Genomic DNA, 23,336 nt, shown 5'->3' with positions numbered 1-23,336 from the left:
ACTGGCCAGTCCCACTGCACATTCTGGGTTCTCTGCCTACAGTGCCCTTCCCCGCTCGGCTGTCTCCTGCTCATCCTTTAGGACCAAAATCCACCTCCTGGGAAGCAGTATCCAGATTTCAGGCTGGATTTAACACCCCTCCTGTCCCTCCACAGGCCCCTACATGGCTTGGACCCCCACAGCAGCCCTTTATGTCATACAGCCTGTCCCCCCCCCCCGCCAGGGAAGGTTCTCCTATGTGGACTCGAGCCGCAGGTGGCCAAAATCCTTAGACCTCAGCCTCCACCCATACCGATTTGTGACGGAAAAAAGTCTTTATTGATAAATAGGTTACAATGAAATAAATAGAGTGACAGTTTGGGGGGGAATAAAAACTCGGGTAGGATTTCCGTGTCTCCACCCCAGCTCTAGCTTTCAGCCTCTGCCTTCCTACTGGCCAGTTTGGATGATGAGGCCTTGGTGGGCATGCCCGGCCTCCTCGGGCCCTTGGGGGCCTCTATCTTCCTGGCCAGGGGTTCAGGTACCGTCTTAGACCCACCACCCCTGGGACGAGCAGGGGCCTTGGCTTTGGACCCCTCCTTGGCCACATGGGCAATGACCTCTTTAGGGATGTGGTTTTCCTTCTTTATGGCTGGAGAAGCAACACCATTCTTGCCCTATGAAAGAAAGCAAACCATAAGTAAGAACAGAGTAGGGCAGGGTTGGACGCATAGCTTAGAGCCCACAAGAATAGGGTTGAAATCCCAGTGGGCTCCAAGCTGGGGAGAAATCTGGGTGGCTTTGGACAAGGGGCCCCAACCTCAGCCTAGGTCTTATGTGGGAAACAGGGGTGAGGATCCTCAGAGCACAGGAAGGCCAGATGGAAGTGAACAGAACTTTGTATCAAAGAAAATTACTCTCTTCTCCACAAATTCTCCCTCCCCTATACCCTCCCAGGGGCCGGGTGCAGGATGCCCAAGCTCTGGCCTGCTCAGCATGGAGATCCAGAGCATGGAAGTCATGCAGGACCTACCTTAGGGACCGTGGATTTTACACTCTGACTCCCAGCTTTTGTCTTCCTGGGGGCCTCACCACCTGTCAGAGGGTAGGTGAGAGCATGTGGGAAGGAGCCCTTTCAGGAGGAGCTGCTGAAGGTTCAGGAGCCCTAGTCCTTATTGGCTATGATCTGGGGCAAGGAAGTTGGTATCTTTTTTTTTTTTTTTTTTTTTTTTTTTTCAGTAGGTCTCTGAGCCTGGGTGCCCAACAGCATCTCTCTCATGGGATGGTTGGGGAATTAACTGGACAGTGGGACACCATCCCCCACCCTGAGCAAGGCACCAGGCAGAGCACCCCACTTGCTCTGTATTCACCCGCACCAAAGATCCCTAACTGGTTTATTGGTCTCTAGTCTTAGGCTGCCTTCCATATGGCAGCTGTGATAGATTTTTAAAAATACTCTGTACCTTAGCTGTTCCCTGTCCAAAGTCCTTCCACATCTTTGTTGTCCTCCAGATCTGGTCCAGACTCCCAGTTGCCTTTCACAGGCTCCCCCTCCTACTTCCCACATTGCACACAGAACAATTTGCACTTCCTCAATACCTCTACCTTCTTCATGCCTCTGGGCCTTTGCACAGGCTGTTGTCCTCCCTAGGACACTTATTCTAAGAAACTTCCCCTGACTCCTCTCAGATGAGCCAGGCTCCTCTTCTCTCTGGGTTTCCCCTTCCCTAAACCTACCCACCGACCCCCAGCTACCATGAGTTCTCCCAACTCTCCAGGTCAAGCCAAGCACTCAGCCACATGTATTAAAGAACCCCTTCCCCAGAGCAGGCCTCTCCTTCCCTCCCACCTCATATCCAGCAGCTGCCACAAACCCTTGTCCCCAGGATCTCCTCCCAGCCCCCTCACACACCTACCTTGGCTCTTCCTTCTGCCTTTGACCTTTGACTTCTCACTGAGCCCAGTGGCACTTGGAGGAGCCCCTGGGGCCTTGTCTGGCTGTTGAGAGGCCTTCCTGGCCTCACGTACTCTTGCCTCTTGGTCTTTGGTCTGGCCACCTTTCTTGGGAGCCTTCTCTTTGGCTGCACCTGGTTTGGGAGGAGCCATCCTTGCCTCTCGAGGCTTCTTCGGTCCCCTTTTCACCTCAGCTGGGTTGGAAGGGTCCTTCTTTGCCTCCCTTGGTTTCTTAGGCACCTTCTCCTTGGCCTCACTGGGTTTCCTGGGGGCGGTCTTGGTGGATGTCTTCCTGGGTGGGACTTTCCTTTTATGCTTGGGAACCAACTGGTGGAGGAGGGAATGGAGTGGAATTGAGAACATAAGTTCTCAGGGTCTCGCACCCCTACACACTACACGAGACTCAGAGAAGAAGTCCTTGTACCAAAAGAGGGAAGAAGGTGGTCAAGGGCATGAGCACGTCCCAGATGCCAGATGCCAAAGACACATTCTATCCCCGTACTGCTCTTTGAGGAGGGGTGCTGCCACTGATAGCTGGGGGGCCCAAGTCTCCTAGACACATCCTAGGTTCTCTTACTTCCTGCATAGGTGGCTGGCAGGAGGGCATAGGCAAACCCCCTCCTGCCCCCGAAGTCTGGAAGGCTCAAAACCAGGCTCCTGGGAGTAAATTGCGCAGCATACATTGGGAGTCCAGACCCATCCTCGGATATGCTAATCTACAAATCTTCTTCGACCGCCCAGCCCATACACCTTCGCATGCACCATGGCTCTGACTCCCCCCCACTCCTCCCCCTACCTAGGCCCTGCCCCTCACCTCATGCCTCATACCTCCATGCCTCCCTACCTAGAGCTGAGGGCAGATTGGGTGGACCTTCCAAGTCAGAGAGCTGAGAGCTCACAACTTCCTGTGGAACTCAGCCAAGTCTTCTGGTCTCTCACTGGCCTCAGTCTTCCCATCTTTACAATGGGGCCATCAGGGAGTAGGTGAGGGGCAGGGGTATGTGAGGGTCCCTGGCAAACAGGTAGCCTCATCCTTCTACAGCCTGCCTCTAGTGATGTTACTCCCTCTGCTCCCCAAATCTCATTATCATCATGACCAGAAACAACCTCCCCACCTAGCACACACACATTCCTAACTCCACAACACTCGGGGCTCCCTTCCTCGCCTCCCCTCCTCACAGCCCACTTTACGGTTGGGCTCTCAGGTCCTGCAGCCTAACCCAGCCACATGCACCCTCAGTGCCCATGTCTTGCTCTCCTTCACCCCCCCTGCCCTGTGCCCCTGGACTTGCCATAGCTTGTGTCCAAGCTCTGACCCTCGCCTGGGAGTTCTGTGAGGAACTTGCTGTCCTCAGCCACCTGGTTACCACAGGGACCGGAACATGGTAGTTTGAGAAAGTTCCACAGTGTTCTATGATTACATTAGAGCAACTGCCATGTGCTGGGGCCCAGTAATGACAAGACAGACCCCGTGTCCAGGTCCCCAAGACTTCCCTGGTGGCAGCTGACAATCACATGCTGGGGTTGGATTTTATGCCCAATCTGCCCTCAGCTCTAGGTATCCCTGGATGGTTCCCCTCCAGGACCCTTCTCTTTGAAAGAAGAGGATGAGGTGGCTTAGGGAGGTGCAAGCCCTGGTCTGGAGACCTGGGGTTTAGAGCCAGAGAGTGTGGGGTGCAAACCTGTGACCTTCTAGAGCCCATGGTTGGGTGTGCCTTGTCCATGATGGAGAATTCCAGGCAGGTGCTGTGCGCACTAAGGACACAGCTGAGATAGTCCCGGGTCATAGGACACACGGGACAGGGATGAAGGCAGATGCAGCTGGTGAATTGGAGCTCTCGACGGAGGCACAGCACCACCCTCCTAGAGGAGAGGGTATCTCCAAGAAGACAGGAGGAAGACAAGGAGAGAAGATGGGGAACAGCCAGCCCCCCAGGGGTGGGGACTGGGGAGGAGGAGCTGGGCTGAAGCTCAAAGTCTGGGGCCCAGACCCTCCCACCCTGCGGCTTCCCCCAGCCCCACTCGGCTCACTTTGAAGCTGCCAGTGGCGCCCCTGGCCTTGGAGTTGGTGGGCCTGATGAGCAAACCGCGGTGCATGCCCGTGGCCAGGGCCTGCTTCAGCAGGTGCTTGAACCGGAGGCTGTCCGCCATAGGGTACTTCTGCAGGATGTAAAGCTTGATGGCGGCCACAGAGGTGCCCCGGCGCTGCTCTCCCGCCTGCAGTGCCTCCAGGACCATGCGCAGCACAGGCGGGTGGCGGCGAGGCCCTCGGATGGCGCTGCGACTCGGGCCTGCGGGCAGACAGTGGCACGTCACCTGGTGCCCAGACCCCCAGTTCGGCCCGACAGACCATGGACCTGCCTGGCAGAGCACCCACCAGGCATGCCACATGGCGGGGGTGGGGGTCGGGGTCTGTGGAGGGGATCAGATACACCCAAGGTGGGTAGCCCCACCTGCTGGCCTGTGAGCAGCCCAAGGTGGGGGGGGGGGCAGGCTGCCTGTCTGGCCACTGGCTCCCAGTGACTCGCGCCAGGCTGGGCCCACACCAGGCACTCCTTAGAGCCTCACTGAAAGAACTAAATAGTCCTTTTAGAAAACCAAATACATCAGGTCAGTTGTCTAAGCCTAACTACCCGTTTACAGGAAATCCAGGGGCTCGGCGAGAGGGCCACAGGGAGGAAATCCGCGAAATCCAGCCTGTGAGGATGCACAGCCCAGCTTCTTCTACAAATAAACAAGGAGGACAAGAAAAAGTGGGAAGGAGCCCTAGAGATAAAGACACTGCAGAGCCCGTCCAAGCAAATGCAACGTGGGATCCTTTGTTCAAACTCAGAACAGGACCTAAATGAGCCAGCCGGGGGGAGGGGAGGCAAACAGATAAATGTGAGATTGGAGAAGTTCAGGGACATTAGGGTGATGTTTTGGGGGGTTTGCTGATGGTAGCACAGTTACTTTGGAAGAGGCTCTCTTCTTTGAAAGGTAAATACCAAGGGAAACGGAAGCAAAAATAAACTATTAGGATCACATCAAACTAAAAAAAAAAAAAAAATCTTTGGAGAGCGAAGGAAGTCATCACAAAATGAAAAGGCAACCTATTGGATGGGAGAAGATGCTTGCAAATGATATATCCCATAAGAGGTTAATATCTAAAATATATAAAGAACTCCTACAACTCAGTAACCAAAAAACCAATCTGATTAAAAAGAGGGCAGAGGATTTGAATAGACATTTCTCCAATGTCATACAGATGGCCATCAGGCACAGGAAAAGATGTTCGATATCACTAATCATCAGGGGAGTGCAAATCACAGCCACAGCGAAGGCAGGAGCTCACACCTGTTGCAATGGCTAATAGTAAAAAGACATGAAATAAATAGGGGTGCCTGCTTGCCTCAGTTGGTTAAGCATCGGACTCTTGATATCAGTTCAAGTCTTGGTCTCAGGGTTGTGAGTTCAAGCCCTGTGTTGGTCTCCATGCTGGGCATGGAGCTACTTAAAAAAAAAAAAAAAAAAAAAAAAAAAAAAAAAAAAAGACAAGAATACCAAGTGTTGGCAAGGCTGTGGAGAAAAGGGAACCCTTATGTACTACTGGTGAGAATGTAAACTGATGCAACCACTCTGGAAAACAGTATGGAGGTTCCTCAAAACTGAAAAATAGAACTACCCCACCATCCAGCAATTCCATTTCTGCATATTTATCTGAAGAAAACAAAAGCACTAGTTCAAAAAGCTATATACATCCCTATGTTCATTGCAGCATTATTGACAATAGTCAAGATATGGAAACAACTCATGTCCACAAATAGATGAATGGATAAAGAAGACATAGTCTTGGATCCAGTGGAATATTACTCAGCCCTAATCTTGTCATTTGCAACAACATGGGGTAGACTTAGGAGGTATTATGCTAAGTGAAATAAGTCAGACAGTTTGATAGCACTAACAGGATAACTACACTTAATCATGGTAGGCATTTCATTATGCATACAAATAATGAATTTGTATGGTTATGTACTTAAAACTAATAGAATATTGTATATCAATTAAAAATAGCTTTAAAAAATTAAGGTGGGGCACCCAGGTGGCTCAGTCAGTTAAGTGTCTGACTTTTGATTTCAGCTCAGGTCATGATCTCAGAGTTGTGAGATCAAGCCCTGGGTCGAGCTCTGCACTGAGCATGGAAACTTCTTACGATTCTGTCCTCCCCTCTCGCTCTCCCTGCCACCCCCTACACATACACCTACCCCTCTCCCTCAAAAAAAAAAAAAAATTTTTTTTTAAATTAAAAATAACAAAGATAAATGCTGGACTATTTGTAGGTGAAATGATAACCTGGCATTTGCTATGAAATGACACAGTAGGTGAAAAAAGAGTACCGAGGACCCGATAAGTGTTGAAGCTGGACGATGGGTGCGCCGGGAAGGGAGTAGGGGGGGCACACTATGCCACTCAGTCTATTTCTGCATGCGTTTGGAAGTTTCCATACATAAGAAGTTACAAAAGAATCCCACTCCTAGGTACGTAAACTCAAGAGAAATGAAAACCCATATTCAAATGAAGATTTGTACACGAATGTTCATAGCAGCATTATTTATAATGGCCCAAAGTAGAAACTCAAATGTCCATAAACTAATGAATTGGATAAACATAACATGATATTAGCCATAAAATGGAGTATCATCCAGCTGAAAGAAGGAATGAAGTTCTTCCTTGAAAACATGCTGGGTGCCATTTATATGAATGTCCAGAATGGGATAATCACAGACAGAAAGTAGATTAGTGGTTGCTGGGAGCAACCGAGGTGGGGAGGGGCAGTGACTTTAAGGGCTACACGTTTTATTTTAAGGGGATGAAAGTATTCTAAAATTGCCTGTGGAGATGGATACACAGCTGTGAATATACGAACCGCCACTGCACCCTTTAAATGGGTGAATTGAATGGTATGTGAATTCCTGAGATCTCAATTATCTGTTATTTATTTTTTTTTAAGTTGTAAAAGAAAATGGGATCAAGGGAAGAAAAGCTGCTGGTCACTATAAGGGGCATGAAAGTGTTTTAAATATGAAGCCCGATTTAAATGTGGTGATTAGAAATGTTGGCTTCTGATCAATTTGCAAAAATGAAAGACTTTTTAAAAGGAATTGATTGGCTAAAAAATATGTTTTTTTAAAACACATTTTGAAGTAGAAGGGGAAAAAAAGGCAAAAGAACTGTAGAGACCTAATCCAATTCAACTGTTGCTGCCTCCTGGTCAGGAAGAGCCCATTGTCTGGGGACTTTGGGCCAAAAGCTTGGGAATGGGTGGAATTGCTGGTAGCCACACCCAGGACCCTGGGAGTTTCACTCTCCTCTCTGGGCCTTAGTCTTCCCTTCTGTACAGTGGGGATGGGGTGTCTAAGAAAGTCTGCACCCTCCCGGCTGTGGTGTCCTTCGGCCTGGCCTGCAGTGACAATTCTAACCCCTCCCCTGCCTCCTCTACACCAGGCCCTATCCCAGGGAGCCACCCCAAGTCTCTTTCTTCCCCACTCCCTGAAGCTGAATGCAGTTCTCATTCTGCATTATTCAACGCCTGCTATTTCCTGGGATGACCAGAAAAGAACTCCTAGCTCCCCAAACTTGTCCACCATCCTCTCTCTCCTAGGAATGGCACCCACCATACCTACCTGGACACCCAAGCAAGAACCTGGAGGACATCTGGACCTCTCTTCCCCACCCCTTCTTCTCTCTTCCCCACCCCTTCTTCATAGACTTCCCCCCTCTCCATCCCAAGGACCGCAGCCTTCTTCCCCCTGCACCTCTCCTCCCTGCCCTTCCCACTGCCCTCAGTGGAAAGGGCCCAAGGCCCTGGTGAAGTCTTGGAGGCTCAGCTGGCAGGTCCTGGCTGTCCCCTCCTCCTGAACCGCCCCCCTGCCCCTGGCCAGAGGAGGACCTGTGACTCCCCGGATGCTTGCCCCAACCCCCTCACCTCTGGGCCTTCGCCTGTGCTCTTCTCTTGCCTGGGTGGCCTTTGTCCCCCATGGTCCCTCAGGTAACCCTCACTCATCCTTCAAGGCCCATGCAGTACCATGATTTGGACACCTGCCCTGACTTCTCAAGGACTGGTGAGCAACACTGCCCCAGGCTCCAAAGCACCTGGAACCCACCCTCCAACCTTCTCTGAAGGAGACTTTACTCACCCCCATTTCTTCTGGGTAAGGCCACCTGAAAGGCGACCATCCTTCAGGGGTCACCACCTCCAGAAAGCCCTCCTCGACCTCCCAGTGTGGGTTAGCGACTCCTTGGGGCTCCTACAGCCCTCTGCATTCCTGGCGTCAGAGCACGTACCACATTATGAAATGGCATCCATTAATGAGGCAGTCTTCCCCATCAGACCAAGAGCTCCTGGTGGGAATGGACCTATCCATATCCAGAGAAACCCTGAGGCATTGTTTGTTGATTGCAAATTGGGACACAGCCCTAAATCCAAGGCCCAGCCTAGCATCAAACGCTTGCTCTTGGTTTCCCCCAACCCTTCCTCCGACTAGCTGCCCTCAGCTGCAGTGTGGCTGCCAGCCCTCCCCCAACAGGAAATGGGCTCCAGCTGCGGAGGAGGCTCCCTCTGCGCTCTTCCCCTGAGCTGGGCCAGCCTCAGTCCCCAGACCCTGGCTCCCTTCCCCAGCCCCTGCTAAGTCCAGGCATCAACTCTTCTGCCAAATGAGCACCTCAAGTCCACAGCCTCTAGGGTGGGAGCTGGTGCTGGGCTGGGAGAGGAGGCTGGGTGCCACGAGGAGGGTCCAGGACACCCAAGGAACTGGCTTGCGGGGACCTACCTGGCTCTTCAGACCCAGACAGCCCGGACGACCCCACTGTGGAGGGCAAGGGGGCTGAGGACACTGAGGATGTCGAGATGTCGCTGGAGGCAAAGCTCCCAGGAGCCATTGCATGGGTAGACGGAGACACAGACGCTGATGGTCAGACCCCTCCCAAGGCGTGAAACTTCCAGGGCTGCTCGTTCCTCTTATATATCAACAGCCCAGCCCCACTATTCCAATTAGCCCCTGATTGGGCTGGGAGGCTGTGTGGGCTGCTGATTGGGGCAGGAGGGCTGGGATGGGGCACTCTAATATTGCCCTGTGCGTGGACGCCCAGCTTGGCACCCCACTCCTATGTGACCTTGGGTGAGTCAGTTGATTTTTCATTTGACATTTCCCATGGCAAAACGATCTGCGCTGAGATGACGGTCCCTCCTGCGCCCTCTACCCCCACAGGGCCTGGAGAGGCTGACGGGGAACTGGGCACACCTGAGGCGTGGAAGTGGCCACTGAGGCCTCCAGGCCCACTTACCTCAATGCCGCTCCTGTTCTCAGGCCACTGCCACCCTTGGTTTCTCAAGAAGTGGTGTTTCTTGACCTCATTGGCACTCAGGATAATTCACACTGAAACAGCGATAAGATACTCTTTTCCATCAAACTGACTAAAATTAAAGGCAGTGTAGGTAAGGATGCAGGAAATACATCCAGTGTCTCCACCAGGAGAGGGAATTGGGGGGCAGCCTGCTTTGGAAAGGTATTCCCTTGAACTCAGCAACTCCCCTTCTCTGTCCTAGAATTGCCTTAGTCAGAAAAGAAACAACTGATGCATTATCTGGAAAAAGAAAAAAAAAGAGAGAGAGAGAGAGAGAACTACCAGAAGAATCCCTCGAGGTTTGGCTGAAGTACTCCCTGAGTACCGAATACCGTGCAGCCATTTGAAGCGATGGGTGAATTAGTACAGGCACAGGTGGTTTTTCCCACCTGCTGGCATGACAGGTATTTACGTCTCTCTCATGCAGATGCTGGGTAGCCAGGCCGTCAAGAAATCACAGCTGCTGGGAGGGGGAGCCGCTTTGGGAAGCAGCGCGGTGACATCTAACACAAGGAGAGCTACAGATTTGGGCCACGTCCCAGCCCTGGAGCTCTGCTCCAGGGAGAAGTCGGGGAGAAACTCTCACTCTGAGAGATACGGGGGGGCTCACACGCACGTCCAGAACAACCAGAATCCGCAGCCGGGGAAGAGAGAACGCATAAGCCATGGTCCACTCACTTGGTAGAGGAGTGCATGGCAGAGACAACGAGTGAACCAGAGGGCCACCTGGCTGCCTCAGGCGGTGGAGCATGCGGCTCTCGGTCATGGTTGTGAGTTCCAGCCCCACATCGGGTGTGGAGCCTACTTTAAATAAATAAATAGATAGATAGACAATTTTTAAAAATATTTTATTTATTTGACAGATCACAATTAGGCAGAGAGGCAGGCGGGGTTGGGGGTGGGGGAACAGGCTCCCTGCTGAGTAGAGAGCAGGATTTGGGGCTCCATCCCAGGACCCTGAGATCATGATCTGAGCCAAAGGCAGCGGCTCAACCCACTGACCCACCCAGGCGCCCCTAGATAGAAAGATAAATTTTTAAGATGAAAACGAATGAACCGGAATGAGTCTGTGGAATACGCTCCCCTGCCACCTCTTCTGAGAAGAGAGAATATGTGTGTGAGCGTATGAGTGTGTGTGTATCTGTGTGTGTGTGTGTGTGTGTAAGTGAAGGTACAGAAGAAGGTCTGAAAGGATTCACACCAAGGTAATAGTAGTGCTTACCTCTGAGGAGGGTGTAGGATTTGCAGGACACAGGTTTATTTAGTTATTTCAGAGAGAAAGGAGGGAGATTCAGAGAACAAGTGGGAGGAGGGGCAGAGGGAGAAGCAGACTCTCCAGGGAGCAGGGAGCCTGATGTAGGGATTGATCCCAGGACCCTGAGATCATGACCTGAGCTGAAGGCAGACACTTAACCAACTGAGCCACCCAGGCACCCAGAGGATTCAGGTTTAAAACGCCACTTGCATTCTTCTCCCTATAGTCTCTTTATTGTTAGGATTTTCCAGACCAGATGTCTGAATTGAGAGAGGCAATGGCCATCAAAGTGTTCTAAAGTGAAATTAGAAAGCACTCCACCACCTAGCACCCTTCATAGTTCTCCACTGCCCATAAAGGGATGCTTGACCTCTTGAGTGTGGCTCATGCAGCCTGTTTCCCCCTGGAGCTCTGCAGTCCAACCACTGTGGCTCTTGGAATGGGCTAGATTGTTAAGAGCTGGCCTTTCTCCTTTGTGTTCCTTTTGTGTGTATGTTGGATGGATGCAGAAATGGCCCCAATTTTTCACCCCTGCCTGTGTCCATGTCCATTTGCATGTAACTTTGCAGCTCTTCTCACACTCCTTAAGTCTGAGCTGGCCTTGTGACTTGCTTTGATCAGCAGAATACAGTGGAAGTGATGCCATGCCAGTACCAATCCCATGTGAACAGGCTCTGGCTAGTGTGCTGGATGCTCAGAGGCCCACAGCTTAGGCACCCCTGTCACCTAGCCCATAGCTGGCCCACCAGCCAAACCTTCAGTTGACCACAGATGCTTTAAGGAGCCCAGCAGGGATTGATCAAGCTGAGTCCAGATCAGCAGAACAACCTGGCTGACCCACAGAGTCACAGGCAACAACACATGGTGTTGTTTTCAGCCATGAGGTTTGGGGGCTGTTTGTCATGCAGCATCAGCTAACTGATACAGTCTGTCTAGAGGGCCTTTCTTCATCCCCACCTATCTTCTCTGAATTGTTTCCCACTCATCCTTTCAGCCTCAGTGTAGCTCAGAAAAGCCCTCCCTGACCCCTTAGGAGGTTAGGATTCCCTCGTCTGGTTCCAGCAGTCCCTGGAACCTCCAGCACCCTGAGGCATAACTCTCCCACACTAGCCCCTGGAAGGTATGGTGTGGGGGTGGGCAGGGTTGTGTCTGTCTTGTTCCTGGTGGCATCCCTGGTGCCTAGAACAGTGTCTGGCACACAGTAGGCATTCAGAACCCACTGCTATGGAACCCCAGTGCCAGAGCCCAGCCTGGCTGAGTGGAGGGGGGCCCTGAGAGCCATCTGCAGGAACCATGTTAGAGCAGGAGGCGAGATAAGGCAAAGAGGCACATGGTGCTGGCACAATCAGGGGCCGCAATTTTGATCACATTGTGGGGGAATTTCCAAGAATTGAGAAATAGAGAAAGACTCAAGAGATACAAACATTTCCACAAGCTTGAGATGAAACCCTGCTCCTGGGCTGTGCCAGGATAGAGTTTTGCATTTGGAGGGAAGAAGTTCTAAAATGCGCTGCAGATCTAAAAATTCTTCTAGAGGATTGCCTTTTTCCAGGGAAATGAGAACTGTAAGGCTCAGGCTGCTGTAGAGAGGAAGGCTGCTCCGTGTACTTACGTGACTCCTACTGAGGCCGGTGTGGGATTTAAGTCAGGCTGACAACGTTTTACCATTTTTGAACCCTCAGTGGGGGCCTCCTACATGTGAACCCTCTCATAAGCCTGAAGATTACAGTTCCAGACTTTTAGAAGCAGCGGCAGAGTGTTGGTTTTGTGTAACTCTAGTCCCTGTGGCATCAAGGAATTGGTGACTTTAGTCAATGAATGCATAGAGGGCAGGGTGGAAATAGTGATAGCTACCATGTTCTATGTCCGTGTACGTTTTTATATTCCCTATTTTATTTATACATGAAGAAGCTAAAGTTCAGAGAGGACCTGCACTAGATCTTCCCAAGTCCAGATGGTGGGCTGGAACCCAGAAGCCCTCTGTTTTAGTGACGAAACCAGCTATAACTCCAGAATAACAGTTGCTTAAACAAAAAAACCATGAAATCATTGTCTCATGAGACTCTTCAAGAGTGAGTTGTGCAGGGCTGAAAGGCAACATGGGACACCCAGTCAGGCTCCTTGCTTGCTGCTGTGCTGTTCTCTGACCACAGATTCTCCCTCATGATACAAGATAGCTGTTGCAGCTCTGGTCATCATGACCGCATTCCAGCCATCAGACAGGAGACAAGAGAAGGGGAGGATGCCTCCATTCTCTGAAATGTGCAACCCAGAACTGCACATACCATTTCTGGTTATATGCCATTGGCCAGACCTTAATGTCATGCCACTGCAGATGCAAGGGAAGCTGGAAGATGCTGTCCCGTGCTGGGTCTCTAGGTGCCCAGGTAGAACTTGGGGTGATATCACTAAAAGAAAGCAAAGGGAATGAGTATCGGGGGCAGTTAGCATTTGCTTCTGCCTTTCCCTACACCCCTCCATTATTTTAATCTCTTGACCACCACCCCAGGGGCTGCTCCTTTGAACTTGGTTCACATCTCTGGGAAGGAAACTTGCGTTTATCCATGTCTACCGTGCATTACAGTTTTTACAGCAATTATCTCGTTAGTCTCTACAGACAATTCTACCAATTGGGATGAGTCTCCTCTTTAAAGCTGAGGGGCCTGGAACCGAGCGAGGTTTGGGGTAATGGTCCGAGGTTGCATGGCTGGGAAGGGCACCCACTGTCTTTTGGGGAGTACCCTGGGGTACTTTTTGGGAGTACCCATGGGTGTAGGGGTGTCAGGAGTGCACGTCTCTACTTGGTGGGGGCATAGGGTAGGCTGCCATCAGGCTTTGCCGCCTTGGTGGTGGTGCCCGGGTGGGAGGGTCGGTTCATGCTCTCTGCTCCCAGAAACAAGATCAGGAGTGAGAGAGCTCTGTGTCCTTGAGGCTGGCCAGGTCACAGCCCAGACACTTGCTCCCTCCAATCCATCTCTGAATCCCCGGGACCTCCTGGCCCAGGGTCAGCTTCCTTAGGCCGGGTTGAATGAAGATATGATTGTATACAACAGGCATTCCATAAACCAGTTTGCCACCTTGAGCCTGGAGATAAGGTAACGCCCTCAACTCAAGCTAAGCCAGCAGCTTCCGGCCTTGGTATATGGCAGGTGACTGTCGAATCAATGATAAATGAAAGAGAGAAAGAGGACTTCCTCTCTATCAGGAAAAAAACAGAGACTTTTCTGGTTGGAGAGTAAATTTTTTTCTCTGGATGTGGGACTGAAACAAGCATACCACTCGTCAGAATAAGTAAAGAGGTGGGGTGGTGAGGAAACAGGGCTGCGCACAAGGCAGGGCAGCAGAAATGCCCCTGTCTCTCCCACTGCCTAACACATCGGAAATGGGTGAGACCTGTAGGACCAGCCACAGGAATCTTCTCTCTCGTGTCTACAGTGTGGGAAAGAGGCCTGGTATAGCGGGCCATCACCACTTAAACAGAGGCCAACCCCTCTGGACCATTGTTAGTTCTGCCCACCCTGTCTCTGGATCTCCTCTGTCTGGTAATGACACCCCCCAGGTGTCCCTTGGGCTCCTTCCTGTCCCCACCCTCACTCAGAGCATTTGGTTTATGTAGGGATGGGTGGGCGACAGTGTGGGGGGGTGCTCAGGTGACCCAGGTCTGGCCAATCAGAGGATGAATCCCCATTCTAGCCTGGTGATGGGTGTAGGGGTGATTAGGTGACCCTGGCCTGGCCAGTGAGAGCCCTACCCAGGACCTTTGCTGGAACTGTCAGGGAAAAAGCAGCTCACTTTCTGCAGGTCTTGCTGGTAGGTGTTTGTGCTACCCCGTGGGAATAGTGAGCCTGTGCGTAGGGCCAATACCGGGAAAAGTGTAGCCAGAAGGAGAGGTACAGAAGTCTGAGTACATCTGAGCCCCTGCATCCAGCTGTGCCTGAAGCCCTGGGCGTTTCATTTATTGGAGCCAGTAACTTCTTCCTCTTGCTTTAGCCTATGGAATTAGATTCCCTGTGCCTTGACCCTGAAGAAATCCTGACTGGCATCACTGAAGGAGGCAGAGTAAAGAGGAGCCACAGCAGAGATCCCAGCTATCACCTGCTCCAGCCCCACCGTGGCCCTGAGGACCTTTCATTTCAGGGTCCAGCCATCCTTTCCCACCTCGGAGGTTGCCAGTAACTCTTGGGACTATATCTCATCCTTGTTCCCCTTGTAGATGATGTTCTCAGTAAGGCCAGCTCTGAACTGAAGGCCCAGTAATATCCAAATCTCCCACTGGCTGCAGTGTGCCAGGAAGTAGGCTGGCCACATGAAGTCTGCAGTCCTCTTAAGCATGGTTTAAGATTCCCTTTGGCATATAAGGAGACGCAGAGAGATGACAAAAGTTGCTTGCAGTTTCACAGGCCACCTGGGTCTCTGTGACTCCAGAGTTGGGGCTTTTCTTGTTCCCATGCCTGCTCCCTCTACCCCACACCCCTAAGGAGCTCTGCTGGTTGCCCAAACCCGGCATCCTGGGGGTGAAGGGATCAGGTGGGTGCCGCCCAGTTTCAATCCACTCTGCAGATAAAGAGCTGGAGAGCAACAAAACCACCACCATTAACCCTGAGTGTAGGAGCTGAGCTTTCAACGTCCCACTTTGCCCAGGGTCCCAGCGGAGCTGGGGAGAGCTAGAGCTTCCGGCTTCCGTTACGTGGAGCAGGCGCAGCTATGGAGGAAACTCAGTTCTGATGCAGAGGGTTCTGGTCAGCTTCGCAGCAAGAACTCTCCAGAATGGAGAATGGACTGGAGCTACTAAAGACAGGTTCACCCAGCAAGAGAGCTGGAATCTAGGACCCGTGAACATCCCCAGGGAAGGTGGGCCCATCGGAATTTCCAACTTTTCGTTTGTTTTTTAAGCTCCTTGAGATAAAGGTAACTTAGCTCTTCATTAAATGTGGGCAAGTGAATACACATGGCCTCCAGAAGCTCCAAGCTGGTCCAGAGTTTCTGTGGCCTAGTTGCTGGACAAGAGAGTGGGTGGTTTGCAGAAACTGAAAGAAAGGCCCAGCTCTCCCTCAGCTCTATTGGGAAGGGGAAGCACCAGGCCTGGAGCTCCAGGCCAGAGGTGAGACCCTGGGCCTTGGCCCTAGACTCCACAGTCCCCTGCAGTCCTGATGACTGCATTCTGCGTTCACTTGACTCTCCCCCTTTGCAGCCCAGCCATCAGCCCTGGTCTGGCCTTGACGCCTGGCTAATTTTAAGAAACCTACTGAGGCTGGATGCTTAGGACTTTGCCCAATCTCAAAACGGTCACTATCAAGAGGAGATGATCATATTAATTAATTATATTAATTTATATTTTTTGTAATGTTAACTACAATCTGTACAGCCCTTTACCATTTACAAAGTGCTTACATGCTCTCACACACACAGGCACCTGCACACACAAAATCCTATTTGATTTCACAGCAGCCATGCGTTGGCAGAGCCAGGGATCTGGGATTTCCAGAGAGAAAGTGAGGCCTCAGGGAGGGAAACCAGTGCTCAAGGTCATCAGCTGAGGGCCAGCTGCTGCTAAGGTGGTTTCGAGAGGATAGATGTGCTCTCCCAGCCCATTCATTCCTTCATTCATTCCTCCATTCATTCCTTCCTTCGTCCATCTAGCATTTATTAAGCACCTACTGTGTGCCCCATTCTGTGCTAGACACTTATCCCTAAGCCGGGACACTTTTCCAGAGAGCAAGAGTTCTTTTGTTCTTGAGAGATGAGTTGGGGAGAGGAGGGACTGTGATCCCATGGTCCCTGGGAACTCAGGACTCCAGATGGGGTGTTCTGGCCAAGTGGGGAACCTCGTCTTTCTCTCAATAATAATAATAATAATTTTAATTCAGGGAGCCTGCACAGCCTGATTCCGACAGGCCTGGCTCCTGTGGGGCAGCTGTGGCTGGGGCTAGGTGTGGGGAATGGGAGACTTCTATAGTCGGCCGTAGAGTCCTTGGCAGGGCTTAGGCCGGTGCCACCTGGCTGGTCTCCGTCTTGGAGGTGCTGACGGAGGCCTCGTCATCACCCAGTGGGTTCTTGCCGCAGCACAGGGTAGTGATCATGCAGTTCCGGAACTAGAAGGCAAAGGACACGAGTCAGGGTCAGGGTCCGCTGGAAGTGTATGTAGCAAACTGTGGTGGTTGGCAAGATTCGCCTCCAACCCCTTCCCTGCTTCTGGCCCTCCCAGGATCCACGCCCCTCTCAAATCTGGCTCCCTGGAGGGAACTTCGTAAGCCCCAGAGATGCCAGGGACCAAATCCAATGGGGTTTTGCTACTCATGACCTTCTCTGGTGTCCTCTGTGTGCCAAGGGTTATTTGTAAGTTATCTTATTTAACCCTAGAGTTTAGGAGTTCGCCCTTTCTAGGAATGAAGACACTGAATGGCCAGAAAAGGACACGACTTGACTAAGTCACACAACTAGAAAATGAAAGCTGAGATTTGAAACGGATATGCGTAACTCCAGAGACCACGTTTTCCCCCACTGGATCATGGATTCTGCAGAGAAGTCACTGGTCGCATTCATCCCTCAGCAAAAGACTTGGCTCTGTGTTCAGCTTTGTGGAGACTGGCACCATTGCATTCCCAGGCTTGGGACTTACACTCTTTGACTTCTAAAGTGAGTCTCCAGAACTATCTGGACTGGCACCTCTCATGCATCAGAGACACCCGGAGGGCTTGTGAGAAATGCGAGTTCCTGGGCCCACCCCAAGCTTCTGAGTGTGTATTTCTCCCAGATGACGCTGATGCCCTGGGAGATACCAGTCTCCCCGCCTGGTTTTGCAGGTGGGGTGACTGAGGCCCAGTCCGGGCTGTGGCTTGTCCTCTGTAGGCAGTGCCTGCAGCCTGGGGCCCCTGGACCCTCTTGCCCCGCCATCAGGCACCTGCTTGTTCATCATGATATAGATGACAGGGTTGTAGATGGAGGAGGACTTGGCAAAGAATGCTGGGATGGTCATGAAGATGGGGCCAAAGTTGGAGCCCTGGTGGGTGAAGATGTAGAATGCGACGCTGGCGTAGGGCACCCAGCAGATCAGGAATGCGATGACCATGATGATGACCATGCGTGTGACCTCCTTCTCAGCCTTCTGGGTGGTGGCCGACTCCTGCTGCTGGGCAGCCGCCTGCAGGGACACAGGGCCTGCTATCCAGACTCCCCTGGGACAGGGGCCGGGCTCATCCCAACCAATGCATACATCCCCAGAGCCCAACATGGGACCATACCTCCTTGACTGTGAAGACGAGTTGGCCATAGCAGAAGAATATGACGATCAGAGGGATGGTGAAGTGGACCACGAACATGTAGACGACAAAGGACTCGTTGTTGACCTCTGGGTTGAGTGTGTAGTAGTCGATCCCGCACGAGCACTGCATGCCCTCTGGGATGTACCTAAGCACCAGGGGTGTGCAGGGCGGGGGGAACAGGAGAGGGCATAAGGGACACCCACGTGTGAGGGACTTGGGCATAGGCTGCAGCCGGTCAGGGCCCTGGCTTGGCCAACACACCTGCTGTGTGGCTGGTCTTGCTCGGGGCCTTGCTTTCCCTCTCTGTAAAATGGATGTGATGAAATACCTGCTTGGCTGCGTGACTGTGGGGATCAAATCAACTGAGATGAGGGGTTCAAATGCACCTGGTGAACACTGTGGTTTGGTTGTACAGCAGCCATGGTATCCGGAGATGGCCTAGTCTCTTGCCTAGCAGAGCCCGTATACCGCTGACCTGCGCTGGGTTTCCTCACCAGACCTGCTGCTCCCCATGGCTGGAGGCCGGGCCTCAGGCTGTGCAGGGCAGAGGTTGGTGGGGAGAAGGGAAAAGCTCCCAAAATCTATATCTGAAGCAGTTTGTATAAACCATTGTCTTACTGACACCGTAAGGGTGTCTTCTAGGCCAAAGATGGGCACACAGGTTAACTAAGGGATCTTTGCACATTTTGTAGAAACAAGAGGTCCTAGGGCCATGTGATTTCAGAGGATGGTGACAATGGAGTGGCCTGAGTGGCCGTTGGCTGTGCCTGGGGGGATGGGACTGGACGGGACTGCAGAAGATAAGGGAAGATGTTGGAGGGGGCGGGCTCAGACCCAACAAGGAACAAAATATTGACCCCAGGAGGCTGAGAGAGGAGGGAAGGGAAGAGAGATTGGGAATTTCCTGGAAGTAGAGGGACGAGAGGCCTCTGGGAACCCACAGCCCAGTTTCCCAAGCCACCGTCCTCCCGTCTCTCATCTGAGCCCCATTTGGAGATGATGGACTAGAGGCTGCAGAAGACCAAGTTCCCAGGGCCTACCATGTCACCACTGGCACTAGATAGACTTGGCTTCCCCAGGTGCTGAGGCCCAAGGTCAGAGGGAACTGCCTATGGGGCAAAGAGGATTGGAATCTGGCCCTGGCTTAGTTGAGGATTAGGGGCAGAGCCAAGGTGAAGGGTTGAGGCATCTTGGATTCTCCTTGACATGGGGGCTCAGGAGATGGGACCAGCCCCCATAGCAGCATTAGGGTCTGATTCTCTCTTTCCCTGCCCTAAACCCCTCCCTTGGGAGAGCTACCAGGGTGGGCATGTGGGGTAGGGGGCATATAAGCTGGATGCCCAGAACAGACAGTGCCAGCTTTGAGTCCTGGCTGGGGGACCCTACAAAGACCCCCTGGGGACCCTTCTTTTCTACTCAGTGTCATTACCTGGACCAGCCAACGAGGGGGGGTGCAGCACAGGCCAGGGCCATGACCCAGGTGAAGGCGACGCCCATGATGGCATGGTTCTCCCCGAAGCGGAAGTTGCTCATGGGCTTACACACCACCACGTACCGCTCAATGGCCAAGACCACCAAAGACCACAGGGCAATTTCACCTGCAAGGCAGTCAGGGATCAGTCAGCACACCACCCACCTGGACCCTGCTGTCTGTCCAAGCAGGAAGCGCTCTTCCTGGAATGGAGAGCGCAGCCAGGAAGGCAAACTAGGGCAGGGCTGGAGCCAGGACCAGGGATGGAGAGGCAAAGGGGCTGTGGAGCAGAAGGACCCAGGTGCAGAAGGAGAGTGAGCAGAGTGTCCCCCAGGAAGAGGAGTTAGTTCAGTAAGGGCTCTGGGTTCGCGAGGAATGGAAAATCGGATCCTAGGGTCATTGTTACACTGGGAACCCCGTAGGGAGTTTTCACAGAAGAACATGTGCTTTTTGGGGTGACAGGCAGAGTGCCTGTTGGAGTTGGAAGTCCTTCCCTCCCTTAGAGAATGAAATAACCTGGGTCTGTGGGTCCCCAGAGGTAAAATCAGGAAAGAATGGGGGGATTCAGATATCATCCCCAGAAACTCAGTAGGGAGGTTGGCCATAGAATTTATCAACCAAACCGGGATGTTTCTGAGAGAGAAAGCGAACACGACTAATTATTACTCCAGGATAATGATTGTAAGCTGGAACCAACCCTACAGAGATGTGCCCACACGTGGCACCTGCCTCACCCCTGCCTTCTAGCCAGAGACTGCCCAGCCCACTTCCAGTCTTTCTTTGTGGGGAAGCTCCTTCCCTTCGAAGAAACCCCTTCCATAGGAAGGCATTACACTGTGTGGTGATCTGTAGCTTTGAAGGATTCTTTTGAATAGTTTCTTTGACTGGAAAACTGATGGGGGTACTGCAGAGATAACAGACCCCATTTAGCAGCTGAGCAAAGAGAGACCCGGAGAAGGGAAGAGACACATGCAGGGCTGTGGGAGGGCAGTGACCAGGACCTAGGTCTTCTGGCTCAGACCAGGAATGGGCCCCCTTCTCTGGGACACACAGCCTCTTAGGCAAGCAGGAGAGAGCCGAGGGCAGCTGGCAGAGCCTAGCACCAGCCACAAGGACAGTTCGGCCTCCTCACCTCCTCTTTCCTTTACGTGTCCAGGATGCTGTCTCAGCCCCATTCCCAGGGAATCTCTAGCTATCACGGGATATTTGTCACCTTTGATGACCACAGATCACCCAGTGGCAGTCCACAGGCAAGGGTGTCCCACATACAGACGGACCCTTCTCTGCAGGTCGGAGAGATGCCGGTGGGGAGATACTGAGCCCACTGGCCATCACAGGCGGAGTCCAGTGGCTGGAGGACTGATCATCTGGGATGAGATCATCATCATCCCATCTGGTGGGACAGGACTGTCCGACCCTGGGCTGAGAGCCCTGAGAACAGGGATCTGTCCTGCCCATCTCTCTTCCCAGTGCTCGGCATGGGTCTGACCCAGCACAGATGCTTTGAGGGGAAAAGAACAAGGCCCGAGGGGCCATTGTGATGTGGGCTGGAAACTCAGCTCTAGCCCCACCATAGTGAGACCCCAGCAAGGCCCTTGACGTCTCTCATGCTCAGTTTCCCTGATATAAAGCAAGACAGCAGCACCATTCTACACGAGATCAACTATGCCTAGGGCTGCCCTCCATAAACAGCCTAGTGTGTCATCACTGATGGTGTTTTCAGATCAAGCAGATAATGCTGACGGATGTAGGGGGGAGAAGGCCTCTTAGCCACCATCCCCGGGCTGTCTCCAGATCCCTCCACTCCCTCTGGCTCCTGCATCCCCCACCCCGCCACCCCTACCCTGGCTCATACCGCCCAGCGTGGCAAAGAAGCCCTCCAGATTGCATCCCGTGGGCCCGAAGACAAAGTATCCGTGCAGCGAGGTGTAGACGGTGGTGGTGAAGCCCCCCAAGACCATGAAGAGGTCGGCCACAGCCAGATTGAGCAGGATGTAGTTGAGCGGCGTGCGCAGCTTCTTGTGCTGGATGGTGACGTAGAGCGTGAGGAAGTTGATGGGGAAGCCGAGCACGATCAGCAGGAACATGTAGGCAGCCAGCATGGAGAACTGCCATGGCTCTGCCAGGTAGTACTGCGGGTACTCGAAGGGGCTGCGCACCACGCCCGTCTTGTTGGAGAAGGGCACGTAGAAGTTCGGGCCCTCTGTCCCGTTCATGGCTGCGGTCCTGGTGGCTGCCCTGTGGGCGGCTCAGACCCAAGAGTTCTGCGGAGGCCTGAGCTCGGCCACCCAGGGCTCTGGCTGGACAACTGCACTGACCACCCCCCCAGCCCTTTATAAAGTGACCTCCCCTCCCTAAGCTCCTGGCTGAATCAGCACCTGGGAGATTGGGGGCGTTATTAATCATATTAATCCCCACTGCTGCAACTGGGGGACCTAATTGGCTTCCAAGAGGGGCCAAGGTGACTCTAGACAGAAGCTAGAGATGGGAGGAGCTAGGGGCCCTGGGAAAGAGCAGGAGGTCCGCCCCCAACTCTTCTGGTCCCCAGGAGTCTCTGCTCCTATCAATCTGGTGGCCATGGCCTGGCATTGGGACCACTGGCTCCATGCCATGTCTCTCTCACTTCATGTGAGCTGGCTTTGTCTCCCCACTGGACCACAAGCTCCCTGAGGGTGGAGGCCCTGGTGGTTCTCTCAAGTCTCACAACCCCTCACCCTATTCCTATTCCCCACCTATTCCTTCCCCACCTGTCACCTCCTGGCTCACTCAGGTGCTGGACCCTGACCCTAGCCCATCTCACCAGATTATGAGCTCCGTGAGGGCGGGGGCCATGTCCTGCCCGCTCTGCACTCTCCAGGCCAGACATACAGCCCGGCACAGCCCAGGAGCTCAATAGGTATTTGGGTTGGAATTCACTCACTCTCTTGTTCATTAAATATTTATGTACAGATCACTGGGGATACAAAGATCCAGAAAGGAGGAGGTGATGGGGTGGGGAGGACTCTAGTGTGAGAGGAACAGGGCGGGGAGACTGTCTATAAAGGAGAGGTGTCTATGGAGGGGAAGTTTGGGTGTTTGAGGAAGGGGGGGTACTTTGCTAGGTTGCCAGGTGGCTGAGACTGAAGTCAAGGGCTGGCGGAGGCCTGAGGCCTGTCTGGGCTGAGGCTGCACCTGGGCTGCAGGGCCAGCTCTAGTGGGTCTCCATGCCAAGCTGAAGAGCCTGGGCAGTGGACAGTGGCTTGGGCAAATCTTAGGGGTAGAAACATGGCTCAAATGCACCCAAAGATATATTGGAGGAAGTGAGGACAGAACAGGGGAGCAGGGAAAGGGTGACTGGAGCAGGAAGGGGACAGAGGCTCTCAAGGCTCCTGAAGCAAGGCCTTGCATCCAGGAGGTGGCTGTGTGCCAGGGGCTGTGCTGAGCACCAGATTGCTGTCGTGAGCAAGGCCAGCTTGGTCCCAGCCTCCTGGGGACTCCAGTGTGAAGGCTAGGCTGAGCATGAGCCTGGAAACAGACCTGGTTGGACACTGTAGCACACAGGGCACATCCAGGGATGTCTGGTCAGTCTGGGCTAGGTCAGTGGGTCTTAGAAGCTGTGTGACAGGTAACTCCAGGAGGGCAGGTTCTGGGGACAGTTGGAAGCTTGGCATGGACGGGCCCACCCCATCAGTGAAGGGAGCACAGCCATGCTTCTGAGGAATGATGTGAGGCAGATGGGAGTGCCCGGCACAGGGGTGCTTGAGGACCACCCTCCAGCCACAGATGTGTAGCTGCCTACAGCTGCCTACAGCCACCTACTGTGCTCCCCAGAGGGTGCTCAGCTCTGACAAATGCCATGGAGAGGGATGATGTCTGCAGGTAGTATCGTTCTATGGGGTTGTCAGGTCTTGCAAACAAACACATCCTGAAACCAATGGAGTAGGAAAAGTTCAGATTGCCACCCCCTCCAACACACTGTCATTTGGAGCAGCCGGGAAGGTGAAGTTTGCACAGTGAACTTGGTGATGGAAGAAGCCAGTAGGGGATGTGTCCT

General features: G+C 52.8%; 2 protein-coding genes across 2 annotated transcripts; both read right to left on the bottom strand.

The window, feature by feature from the left end:
• Nucleotides 1-366: 366 nt before the first annotated feature.
• On the bottom strand, nt 367-8,400 carry LOC132009898 (histone H1.8). Its single transcript, XM_059387918.1, has 5 exons — nt 8,109-8,400; nt 3,964-4,223; nt 1,896-2,259; nt 1,013-1,074; nt 367-656 (listed from the first exon to the last, which is right to left on the bottom strand). The coding sequence occupies exons 1-5, from the start codon at nt 8,146-8,148 to the stop codon at nt 408-410; spliced, it is 975 nt and encodes a 324-aa protein (XP_059243901.1). The 5' UTR covers nt 8,149-8,400; the 3' UTR covers nt 367-407.
• An 8,151-nt stretch (nt 8,401-16,551) lies between these two features.
• RHO (rhodopsin) lies at nt 16,552-21,519 on the bottom strand. Its single transcript, XM_059387917.1, has 5 exons — nt 21,159-21,519; nt 19,262-19,430; nt 17,812-17,977; nt 17,472-17,711; nt 16,552-16,662 (listed from the first exon to the last, which is right to left on the bottom strand). Exons 1-5 carry the CDS (start codon nt 21,517-21,519, stop codon nt 16,552-16,554), a joined length of 1,047 nt encoding a protein of 348 aa, XP_059243900.1.
• Between the last annotated feature and the right edge of the window lie 1,817 nt (nt 21,520-23,336).

Source organism: Mustela nigripes, chromosome 2 (assembly GCF_022355385.1).
Source record: "Mustela nigripes isolate SB6536 chromosome 2, MUSNIG.SB6536, whole genome shotgun sequence".
Lineage (NCBI taxonomy): Eukaryota > Metazoa > Chordata > Mammalia > Carnivora > Mustelidae > Mustela > Mustela nigripes.
This window is presented reverse-complemented; position numbering and strand designations above follow the sequence as displayed.

Excerpts from the sequence above, each read along its gene's own strand:
- LOC132009898 (XM_059387918.1), bottom strand. The coding sequence starts at position 8,148 with ATGGTCGCCTTTCAGGTGGCCTTACCCAGAAGAAATGGGG. Across the intron at positions 4,224-8,108 it reads CTTACCCAGAAGAAATGGGG|GCCCGAGTCGCAGCGCCATC; the intron begins GTGAGTAAAGTC and ends GTCTGCCCGCAG. Across the intron at positions 657-1,012 it reads TAAAATCCACGGTCCCTAAG|GGCAAGAATGGTGTTGCTTC; the intron begins GTAGGTCCTGCA and ends TTTCTTTCATAG.
- RHO (XM_059387917.1), bottom strand. The coding sequence starts at position 21,519 with ATGAACGGGACAGAGGGCCCGAACTTCTACGTGCCCTTCTCCAACAAG. Across the intron at positions 19,431-21,158 it reads CTTCTTTGCCACGCTGGGCG|GTGAAATTGCCCTGTGGTCT; the intron begins GTATGAGCCAGG and ends ACTGCCTTGCAG. Across the intron at positions 17,978-19,261 it reads CCCCTCGTTGGCTGGTCCAG|GTACATCCCAGAGGGCATGC; the intron begins GTAATGACACTG and ends CCTGGTGCTTAG.